The 12746-nt window shown below is 37.8% G+C and overlaps 1 protein-coding gene across 1 annotated transcript in view; it reads left to right on the top strand.

Moving 5' to 3' along the window:
* pard3aa (par-3 family cell polarity regulator alpha, a) overlaps positions 1 to 12746 on the top strand; it is a 481339-nt gene that overhangs the window by 321787 nt on the left and 146806 nt on the right. Inside the window, exon 19 of the mRNA XM_016519585.1 lies at positions 5331 to 5573. Coding sequence (XP_016375071.1) covers positions 5331 to 5573 — 243 coding nt within the window. The remainder of the gene's footprint in view (positions 1 to 5330; positions 5574 to 12746) is intronic.

The raw sequence follows: 12746 nt of genomic DNA, 5'->3' as shown, positions 1-12746 counted from the left end.
TATGTTAATTTTATATTTATGTTATAATTTTACAAACATTATTTTTATATTAAGTTATTTTGCGTGTTCTTATGGTACTTGTATGGTGTTTTTCGAATCATTTTTAGAGCTTGACAGCTCTAGTCCTTGTTCAATTTCACTTTTTACATTAAATTAATTTAAAAAAATTATTTAAAAAAAAACTCTTTGGAGCTGGAAGCCCCAGTGCTCATTCATTTTCATATATTACTAATATTATATTTATATTACGGTTTTTTATTATTTTTGGAGCTTGACAGACCCCAAATTTATATCCTTTTTAGTTGTTTTTATATAACTACTATATGTTTTATATGACTATTATATGTTTTTTTTTTTGTAACTATTCATTGTCACTCATTGTTATTTATTTATTTATTCTGGAGCTTAACAAATCCCAACCTTAATTATTGTCATTATTTTGACAAAATCACCTTTTGTGTTACACAAACTAAACACTGTCACATGAATTTGGAATGACAAATTATGGCAGAATTCTCAATCTTGAATGAACTTCGAAATCTCACACTGACAGACACACTTTCAGTTTGCTGAGTCTTAAATGTCCCTCCAAAATCATTCGTCATGTTCTCACCAGCCAAAGCACCTGTGTTTGCGGTGACTTACTGTATTCTTGTAAATGAAAGATTTCATGAATATGGAGACCGTGAGTCTCTGGCCAGCTCAGTATGGTTCAGTTTTTTGTCCTGGATGAGGTCAGTCACTGGTTTGGCACTGGTTAGGTTAATCAGTAGCTTCTGCAGCGCTGGTTTATTTGGTTAAAGCATCAGGAGGGTTATAAAGGATCCCTGGCTTCAGAAGCTGCTAACAGTTGTGAACGAATGCTAACAGCGTCGGCTCTGGTTTGGTTTACTATCCTACACCTCAAAACACCTGGAATCATTTCTAAGCGTTCAGTCCCCTTATACTGATGTTTAAAACAATGTTTAAAGCACTCGTCTTTCAAGGGAAGGTAATAGATTTCTAATTGTTTTCTTACGATGTTGGAGGTTTATTTTGCTAAGCTAATGGCTGTTTTGCTTCACGTCTCTCCTGCTGAGGATGGGCTGTGAGCTCCGCGGCCGGCAGAAACGCTCCATTTAGCGTCTGAAAGCAGTCAGGAATCTCAGCCTGCTGTAGACGGAGGGAAGATGTTTTTAGGAGAAGGACCAAACCATCGGGTCCAGCTCAACGCATCATCTGAGAGGAGGAACGAGAATGAGGGAGACAGCTATGTTTACACAGAGTGCCACCATATGTGACGTTCACGTGTATAGAAAGACAGTTTTTAAGGTCTACTGAAATGGCAAACGTCAATTCCAGGAAGTTCTCGAGGTCCTAAATGTGCCTGAACCTGCGTCACTGATAGCAGCTCTGTTTGCATCCGTAATCTCTGTATGACTGAGTGATATGAGGCTACTTTTGTGTACTTTAATCTATCAGGTTAATTTCATAAGTTTAAAGTAAAAAAAAAAATGTAAAAAAAGTATATAAATAAAAAGAATTAACATAAATAAAAATATATATATATACTCTATACTGTATATACTCTATAATTCATGCATGCAATGACTTGAATGCACATCTTCTTTTTTGTATTTTTTTTTGTGAGCACTCTTATATTTCATTGACCCATATTTTCAAACCAATCCTCCCTGCTGACCCTCGGTTCAGGGTCGCTGTTCTTGAGGCCCTTAAACAGGCGTTCACTGACAGAATGAGCAGCCAGTGCCCGAGTCTCGCCTCACTAGCCAAATCTAAACACAGAACAGTAGCCATTGGAAAAATAATTACAGCTGTCCAAGCGGGAGGCCCGTTAAATGCTAGAGTTTGAGGGCTGTATTTTCAGCGTCGCAGCCGACACATTTTCCATCAATATCTGACGTGAAGGTCTTTGAGCGAGACGCTACACCAGCAAACAGGAACGGCAGCCTCGGCTGCGCTCTCGAGAACTGTAGCACTGCTGTCGGTTAACGTTTGTTTATATATCATTTGCATGCTAATTGTGTTAGAGCGTGCGTGCGCGCACCGACCCGTTGCGCTGTACATTTCAATGAGACGCACACAGCTGGACTCACATTAATGCATCATCTAGAGTTCATCTGAGAGAAATGTGCTGTGCAGCGGTATCATACATCACTGAAACTATCGTGCATGCATGTGTGTAAAGCAGTCGTGCATGCTGGCATTTATCAATGTTTATTGTTAGAGGTACACAGACTATTTTATCCAATCATGCAGGTGGCTTAGATCATTTTTAGTACTTGGCAACTGTTTCAGAGTCTGTTCCATATGGCTCGCACGGTTACACACACACACACACACACACACACATCACGAATTCACACGTACATGGGATCCAAAATTAGCTTTGTACCGCATGAGCCAGCTGAACATGAATTGAAAATGTTTACTGGCCGTAAATATTTCATTGTCAATATTTAGTATTTTAGTAAATATTACACCGGCCATGAAAGTATATTTTTAAAATTACAGTTCAAAACTTCAGTTTTACTTTTCAAATAAATGCTGTTCGTTGTACTTTTTAATCAGCAAAAAAATCTTGGGTAAATGCGCTTGTTTCCACAAAAATATTGTGCAGCACAACTGTTTTCAACATTGATAATAATCAGAAATGTTTCTTGAGCAGCAAATCAGCATATTTATTTTATTTTATTTTTTGCAAAATTTTATATTGCAAAATAGGTTTAACTTTGTTTAATGAGTAAATTAAGTTACTCATTTACTAAATATAAATTAGATACTAAATAAATGTTTAAATAAATACACAGAAAAAAGAAATGAAAAATATATTTCCATTTCCATGTTCCGTTTACATGTAAGGAAAGGAGACATTTTTTTTTGTTCTCATTTAGTGTTCTATTTGTGCTCTGCACACACACATGCAAATCCCTGACCCGAGCAGCCAAGCCCATTCGCTCCCATTGAGGCATTTCTAGAATTCTTCCTCTACAGGATTCCATAAGCAGGATTAATGTTGTCTCCGCACTGGCGCATGTTTGAAGTGTGGGCCTGCTGTGTCTTTGTGAGGAACCCTTAACGAGAAACAAGTGGATTAAATGCATGAAAAGGTCATTAAGCAGACGAGTTGAGGGAGTTTCGGCTAGGATCTGAACGGGCCGAGTCTCAAAGCATGTTTAGTCTACAAGCTTTTGCTCTTCCTCCCTCTTGTTCTCCACATCCTCTCCTCCACCTCCTCCCACGACCACACAGGGAAGAATTTTTTTTGTATTTTTTTTTGTGAGCACTCTTATATTTCATTGACCCATATTTTCAAACCAATCCTCCCTGCTGACCCTCGGTTCAGGGTCGCTGTTCTTGAGGCCCTTAAACAGGCGTTCACTGACAGAATGAGCAGCCAGTGCCCGAGTCTCGCCTCACTAGCCAAATCTAAACACAGAACAGTAGCCATTGGAAAAATAATTACAGCTGTCCAAGCGGGAGGCCCGTTAAATGCTAGAGTTTGAGGGCTGTATTTTCAGCGTCGCAGCCGACACATTTTCCATCAATATCTGACGTGAAGGTCTTTGAGCGAGACGCTACACCAGCAAACAGGAACGGCAGCCTCGGCTGCGCTCTCGAGAACTGTAGCACTGCTGTCGGTTAACGTTTGTATATATATCATTTGCATGCTAATTGTGTTAGAGCGTGCGTGCGCGCACCGACCCGTTGCGCTGTACATTTCAATGAGACGCACACAGCTGGACTCACATTAATGCATCATCTAGAGTTCATCTGAGAGATTTTATGTGCTGTGCAGCGGTATAATACATCACTGAAACTATCGTGCACGCATGTGTGTAAAGCAGTCGTGCATGCTGGCATTTATCAATGTTTATTGTTAGAGGTACACAGACTATTTTATCCAATCATGCAGGTGGCTTAGATCATTTTTAGTACTTGGCAACTGTTTCAGAGTCTGTTCCATATGGCTCGCACGGTTACACACACACACACACACACACACACATCACGAATTCACACGTACATGGGATCCAAAATTAGCTTTGTACCGCATGAGCCAGCTGAACATGAATTGAAAATGTTTACTGGCCGTAAATATTTCATTGTCAATATTTAGTATTTTAGTAAATATTACACCGGCCATGAAAGTATATTTTTAAAATTACAGTTCAAAACTTCAGTTTTACTTTTCAAATAAATGCTGTTCGTTGTACTTTTTAATCAGCAAAAAAATCTTGGGTAAATGCGCTTGTTTCCACAAAAATATTGTGCAGCACAACTGTTTTCAACATTGATAATAATCAGAAATGTTTCTTGAGCAGCAAATCAGCATATTTATTTTATTTTATTTTTTGCAAAATTTTATATTGCAAAATAGGTTTAACTTTGTTTAATGAGTAAATTAAGTTACTCATTTACTAAATATAAATTAGATACTAAATAAATGTTTAAATAAATACACAGAAAAAAGAAATGAAAAATATATTTCCATTTCCATGTTCCGTTTACATGTAAGGAAAGGAGACATTTTTTTTTGTTCTCATTTAGTGTTCTATTTGTGCTCTGCACACACACATGCAAATCCCTGACCCGAGCAGCCAAGCCCATTCGCTCCCATTGAGGCATTTCTAGAATTCTTCCTCTACAGGATTCCATAAGCAGGATTAATGTTGTCTCCGCACTGGCGCATGTTTGAAGTGTGGGCCTGCTGTGTCTTTGTGAGGAACCCTTAACGAGAAACAAGTGGATTAAATGCATGAAAAGGTCATTAAGCAGACGAGTTGAGGGAGTTTCGGCTAGGATCTGAACGGGCCGAGTCTCAAAGCATGTTTAGTCTACAAGCTTTTGCTCTTCCTCCCTCTTGTTCTCCACATCCTCTCCTCCACCTCCTCCCACGACCACACAGGGAAGATAATGGGCTTCATATTTGGGCCATCCATCAGTGCCTTAAACTACAGAAAGGAGTTATGCGCATTTTCCCTTACCGTCTCGCACACACACACACACATACAGTACATTGGGGAAAAAGAGGCAAAAATGACCTCAAGAGTTAAAAATGTGACGGATGCAAGACGGATAATCTGTCTGACACCTCACTTTGCATCCAGTGGAGCCATTTATATTTCATATTATTTTAGCACACTTTTTTCACCCTCCATCTGCAGATAAACGCAACCCCAATATGCACATTTGTCTTCAGCGAGGGATGTAAATTATAAAAGTGAATTAGGAGGGAAAGATTTATTGACGAAAAAAGTGAGACGGCATCTTTTTTCTTCTCTTTCTGGCATGTTTTCTTTACTCTCTCTCTCTTTCTCCACCCCAAGGCAACTCCACACGAGATGTGGGACCGTCGTTGGGTTTGAAGAAGTCGAGTTCCTTGGAGAGCCTCCAGACAGCTGTTGCCGAGGCGACGCTCAACGGAGACGTCTCGTTCCACAGGCCACGCCCCAGAATCATCAGGGGGCGGGGCTGCAACGAGAGCTTCCGGGCGGCCATCGACAAGTCTTACGACAAGCCAGGTGTGACCATAGTCAACCCCGATGAAGATGACGAGGGGATGGAGACGTGTAAGTATTGGAGAAAAATCATGTGGATTTACACTGAAGGAGAGATTTGAATCATATCTAGAGACTAGGATATCATGAGTTGTGTAAATAGTATTCGGCATTAGTGTGTCCTGAATCGTAGTATGTTGAAATGAGTATCATGGATGGTTTACTATTTACGGTGAAAATTCGAAGTGCAATTGCTTATATTGGCCACAACCCATTGCGTATTGGAAGCGGATTCGATTAGAACTACAAACACAAATAAAAGTGTTAAAAAACTACAAACATGGTGCATGTGTGAGACCGACAAATAAGTAGAGAGGGGGCGTTTACATGACATTATTTTCAACTAAAAACATCAAAAAATGTATGTGTTTTGGTCGTTAATTTACACGACAACAGCAAACTTTTGAAAACAGGTTTCAAAGTGGAAGTTTATGAAAACTATGCCTTTATCGTCTCCGTGTAAACTACAAAAACGTGAATTTGTGAAAATGGTGATGTCATGCGTATTACATGTTTAGTCTATAGGTATGTGCGCAGGTGCGTAGTGTTTCTTTACAAATTGACATCGCCATCTACTGGCCTGGCATGCATAATACAGGGATTTTAATCGTTTTCGCTAATCCGTGTGAACGGGGATCGTTTTGACAACATTTTCGTCTACACATGAATCTTTTAAAAACTGCAAAGGAAAAACGTTTTCGTTTCAATATCTAACCTGATGAAAAAATAATTATTTAATGTTACCCACATTATATTTCATCTGCAACAACATTGCAAACTTTAATAAAGATACGTTTAGTCATTCACTTTTTCTGCTGCACACTCAAAAGTATGTACTTTTTCTTCACAAAAAGAGTACACACTTTTAGAACAGTGTAAGTAGGCGAACTGGGATGCAGCAATGCTCTTTGCTTGGCCCAATAAGAAACCGATCACCCTAGCAACCACCGAAAATACTCTGGTAACACCCTAGCAACCACTAGAATCTGCATGGCAACATGATCTCAGTCTCATTAGAGTGTGTGCCAGTGATTTCTGTGTGCAGCGACAAACATGGCACGAGCTGAGCTGTCTGATTTGTCAGATTGTTATGAACTGTTTTCTTTCTATTAATGAGTCAGTCAAAATAATTCACATTTGCATTACCAGACTCACAGTGAATCATTCAAGGTCCACATTGTCCTTGTATTAATCTCGAAATGAATTGGGGGCCGGTTGCACCAGTTGTGCTTAAATTACAACCTAGCCTAGTTTTGACATACAGTAAGTGAGGTAAACGTATGCATTAAACACGCACAGATTATGACTAAAAGCATTGTATTATGCGTAGTCTAGCAAACAGCACATAAAATGCTGCAGCGCATCAGGGCAGTGAGTTTTGCACATGTATGTAAACGCAACAGTCTAGTTTGATGATTATTTAGTCCAGCCTGTGCCTCATCATCTGCTTTCTTAACCTCCTGTTTTCTCTTCATATTGAAAATGGCAACTCATGTAATCACAGCTATTACTATAATTGCGCAGGCACAGTAAAGGCGACTTGACACAATGTCAATGCCAGTTTCATCAGTTGTCTCGCACAATGACTGGCCCAGAATATTACGAGACGCCCGCCAATTGAGGTTCACTTTATAGACAGAACTCAGTAGAGAAACAAGGCAGCGGGTCTCATGAGGACGACTTGTGTTATTCTGAAGATTAGACTAGCAGAAGAGATCCTCCCGCTGTAAGTAGGTCAGGCCTTCCCTCAAAGACCCGAAAGGAAATAAACAGCCAATAAGCATGTGTATGACTTTCACTATTCATTTCTCCCATGACCAAATGAATTTCCAGACGTCCTCGCTGGGCATTTTTCTCTAATGGGACCTGGGTTTTAAAGGGATATTTCTCAGTGCTCGCAGACTCAGTGGTTTACTAAATGTGTTTGGGTTCATTGATTGCTTGCAGCAGCGATTTGTATTCTTTTCATATTTTAGATTAATTTATTAACCCATTTTAAAATATTTTATTGCCAAGGTTTCTTGCAATGAAGGTGTTTTTTTTTCTGGCATAATAAGCAAGGAATCAAATTAAAATATGTATACAGTACTTGTCAAACATTTGGAAGCATTATGGTTTTTAAAACAGTAATATTGTGAAATGTTATTACAATTTAAAATAAATATTTTCTATGTTAATATATGGTAAAATGTAATTTATTGCTGTGATCGAAGCTGAATTTTCAGCTTCATTACTCCAGTCTTCAGTGTCACATGATCTTCAGAAATCATTCTAATATGCTGATTTGCTAAACATTTATGATTATTAGCAATGTTGGAAACCATTTTTATGCAAAAACCATGATATGCTACCATTCAAATCTTTGTGTTTATGATCGAATAAACACAGGCTTGGTGAGCAGAAGAGACTTCGTTAAAAATCGTAATGTTTCCAAACTTTTGACAAGTACTGCATTTTTTAGCTGGAAGTAATAAAACATATAGTTTCACACGGTTTGCGATCTGAGTTCAATAATACAGTGTTAGTCCCTAGTGCTGTAAAATGAGTTAAGTCTGTCCGACAGACCTGTCTGTTTAATAACACCTGCCAGGGGGAAAAACCACGCCATCTCTTTGTTCTCCATTAAAAGATTCCATTAAAAGCAAGCAGAATTTTTTTTCAAAAGAGTCAAATTATTTCCCTCAATCGCTTTGTTCTTGTAAGCTGTGTCCACATTGGGCTAAATACTGTCTTATCTCTTCAGCGGAGCAATAGAGGGCAAATGCGTGCGATTCTGCGGTAGAAGCATATTGCATTTCTCGTCTTCCAATATTCAAATAACTCTGTTTTTCAATTTAGATAAGAGGAACCTGCCTGTGCCTGTCACCGAGGTTAATAGTCAAAAGTTGACAGATAAGGGCAGGCTTTTTCTTTCCACAAAGACACATTTATTTGCATAAAATGTGAATTTGGCATCACCCGAGGAAAAAATGTGTCACTGGGAGATATCCAGCTGGGAAAATGAGTTGGGCTGTGTTTTGCGATTCTGCGGTAGAAGCATATTGCATTTCTTGTCTTCCAATATTCAAATAACTCTGTTTTTCAATTTGGATAAGAGGAACCTGCCTGTGCCTGTCACCGAGGTTAATAGTCAAAAGTTGACAGATAAGGGCAGGCTTTTTCTTTCCACACAGACACTTTTATTTGCATAAAATGTGAATTTGGCATCACCCGAGGAAAAAATGTGTCACTGGGAGATATCCAGCCGGGAAAATGATTTGGGCTGTGTTTCGTTGTATTTTATGTTTTTAAATATCAGACTGAAATGCGCTCGGCTCTTTTTCCCACCGGGTTTTTAGCCAGAGTGCCAATTTCAAGACTCCATTAGAAGTGATCGGCGTTCTAAAGGAGAAATGAATACCGTGGCACGTCAAAAGGAGATGACTAATTATGTCTTTTGATTGCGGTGTCAAAACATTTACCACTCAGTCCTGTGTAGCTGAAATTTGCCGTTAATTACTGTAATTCATTTCTTTTTACATTTCGGTCAACAATTAGCAGAACCGTAACTTACTGTGATAACCGTTTTAATGAAAACACCATTGATCTGTGAAGTCGCTGCTGTATTGACTGCAACTCTATAGGCACGAATCTGCTTTTTCAACTTAATAGGGATGTTTATAAATAAGAAGAGCCCTGTCCAATGCATTCTTCCCTGTTTTATTGGTTGCACTTTATTTCAATAGTCCACTTTAGCATAAAATTGAACGATATACAGCACAGTAACGATTTTATAGATAAAATAAAATGTACACAAACCTGTATTTTAATGAAGAAATGCATCAATTCGATGGTGCTTAGAACTGTTCTCTCCTGAAGAGGACACACAATATCCGCAATAAATAACTCGACCGCTGGGTTACGTCTGACCCAGGATCTGAGTAACACAAAAACTACCCAAACACTGAAAAAATAACCCAAAAAACCCAGCATTTGGGTTAAAAAAAATACCCCAGGATTTTTTAGAGTTGCAAGTTACTTATAGTAAGTAAAATGTGTTGGCGGACCATCAAAATAAAGTGTTAGCAGATATTAAGCAGACAGTTTACTAATGCTCTAATTAAAATGACTGCTAGTTGAAATGTAGTCAACTTCCCCTCCTGGTTTACGAGTTGACAAGTCGTTATTACAACATCAGGTGTGTTCATGCGCAAGTTATGGATGCACCTTTTCTTAAAAAAAAAAAAAAATCTTAAAATAAAATGTTTAAACTCTACTTGAAATGATCAGTAAAGAGTGTGATTTTTTTAAATGATTCTTTTTTTTTTTTTTTTATTAATGAAGGTTCATGATTGTACAATATTTCCGTGTTTTTTTTTCTTCTTCGATGCAACAAGATAGTTTTATTGTAAATAAAAATATTTAAAATATAAAATATTTAAAATTAAATGCAAAAAATAATGACACTCTGTCAACTCTGGGCTTAACAAAAGTTATTTCCGAGATGACTTGAACGCGCTTACTTCAAGTCAGTAGAATGTCTAAAGTGGACTATCAAAATAAAATGTTACCTATTATTTTTCATTTCGTCTCCTGAGAGTCAATCTTTCTGAAGGCAAGAATGACATTTTTGAACATTCGTTGATGCTCAGACTATCCAGAATCATTTCCATGACAGCATGAAAAGATGTAGAAATGTCCACAATGACTCATTTCAAAGGCTAGTTTTAATTGCTGAATGCATCTGAGCTTGGTCGCCTTTGCTCTCAGCCATCCGATAAGTAGCCTTCGAGAAAACAAATGGATGAAAATGATATCCAACTAAATCTTGTTAGCATTATTATCATCTCCTGAGCTGAAAAAGGTTTGGATTTATTAAAAAAAGAACTCTGTAATTGTTCAATGCACTGATTTCACACACTCCTTGTCTTATGCTGATCCATTCGGATATTGTTTCAGTAGATGGCAGAATGACAGAATTGCACAAGTGAATAAAACAAAAGGAACGTTAAACCGCTCATCTGAGCATATGGAAATATCCGTGACGGTCTCTCGCTTTCATGAGGCTTTTGTTCCAGTTCTCACTCGCGTCAGAGATTTGTTGGTTATTAATAAGCTCTAATCACACAGGCATCTGTCTCCAGCGCCACATCTCCGCCGTTACATCGCTCTATTCAAAAGCACTTTGCTTTTAGTGCCCTCTATTTTTTTCCTCCTTTCTGAGCATTTTTAAACTTACAATTAGTGACAAATTAATCACGTCCAGACCATCAGGAATGGAGACAGTAGCTGTAATCAGACGCTTGCTGAAATGGAAATGAGCAATATCAGCCAGCTGCGGTCCCTTATGATTATACTGATATGCGGCGTATCACGAAGATAGGTGGTGGAGGGTGAATTAGCATTGCAAACGATACTTCAAAATAAAATGTTCCCACAGAGAGTCGCTCGCTTTTCCAAAACAGCATCAAAGTACTTGCATTAATATATCATTAATGAAATACATCATCCCGTTGACTGGAATCCATAAAATCAGCGTTACAAAATTCATGGGCTATCAGATGTTAAGAGTGCTCTGAGAATATGATCCTCCTTCGGCTTGTCCATTAGAAGAGATGAACTCTTTGTCTTCCAAGTAAACATCTTAATAGTGTGGTGACGTGATAAAATACTCGGTCAGCAATGCAATTCTTTCTGAAATGATCGCCAAACTCAAAACGTGGAACACAAAAAGAGTTATTCTGAAGCACACTCAGCAGTGTTGGGGAAAGTTACTTTTAAAAGTAATGTGATACAATATTGCGTTACTCCCTAAAAAAAGTAACTAATTGTGTTAGTTACTTTTTATGAAAAGTAATGTGTTGCATTATTTTTGTGTTACTTTTGCATTACTTTTTAAATCTGGGCTGGACTTGTTTGTCTTTAATATAAAAAAAATCAAATCTTTAGCAATAAAAAACACAATTGTTACGCTTATCATTTTTGCTTATTAGTATGGTTGAATTAGCTCATCGAAATTCAGCAGCAAAGATATTGGTTAATAAAATGGGATTTAATACATCTGTGTTATTTAACATTTAAATATTGCAGGTTTGCGTAATATTCTGAGTTTGCGTTTTCACAATTTTTATTCATTTTGAGGAATACTGAATCTTTTTTTTGTGCGAGTGAGATGAGTAAATGCATGTTCACATTTAGTCTAGATCTACTGTAAAATCATGTTCACACAGCGCACACAACGCCTCTGCACTCGCTCCTGATTTCTCTCAACATGGCAACCGGAGAGCCGTCAGTCAATACTTGGGAAAACAAAGTAACTGCTGTTACTTATTTGAAAAAGTAACTTCAGATATTTTCTTGTAAATTTAAAAAGTAATGTGTTAGTTGCTTGAAAAAAGTAATCTGATTACGTTACTTGCGTTACTTGTAATGCATTGCCCCCAACACAGTACATTCAGTCTGCTCTTTTCTATACAATCAAAGCATCCAGTCAAACTCCAGGGCTTTTATATTCTGACTGCATGATGTCTAGACCTCAGCTTTAGCAGAAGAAACTATTATACAGTAACCGATGGTCAAAAAAACTGCAGAAGTTGAGACAGGCTATAGATGTGGTACTGCAGAAACTTCGTTCAGAGCGGTGAGGTGAACAGAAGACGAGCCTCTTCTGGTGCACTTTAGCCTTTTGAACTTCTAAGTTCACTTTCTACATGAGTTTTATTGGGTCAGTGAGGAGTAACGCTAATAGGCTTCCTTCACTGCTCCTGAGAAACCGAATTTGAGACCGCCGAACTGTGGTGGGAAGATGTGACCCTTTAGAAGCAAAAAGATAATGGGGTTCCTTCAGATTGAGTAACCTCTGAGGTAAAACTCAGCTAAGGAAAAATCTAAAGAGATTCAGGCAAGATGAGGAGCTCACGAGCCTCAGTTAGATATAGTTGGACTTGAAGACGAGGTCTCATTAAGATGTTTTATTAAGTCAATGTTTAAAGAAGTCAGACCGTTGACCGTTTCTGCTTTGAGACACTAAATTAGCCCAAATTCCTTATCAGTGAAACTATGGTATCAGTTGAGCTACGCTTATACAAATTGCTAGACATTATTTCTTTATTTTATTTTATTTTATTTTATTTTATTTTAATTTATTTTAATTTATTTTATTATTTAATTTTATTTAATTTTATTTAATTTTATTTAATTTAATTT

Source organism: Sinocyclocheilus rhinocerous, unplaced genomic scaffold (assembly GCF_001515625.1).
Source record: "Sinocyclocheilus rhinocerous isolate Xijiao unplaced genomic scaffold, SAMN03320098_v1.1 scaffold642, whole genome shotgun sequence".
NCBI lineage: Eukaryota > Metazoa > Chordata > Actinopteri > Cypriniformes > Cyprinidae > Sinocyclocheilus > Sinocyclocheilus rhinocerous.
Note: the sequence above shows the minus strand (reverse complement) of the source record. Positions and strands in the feature narration are given on the sequence as shown.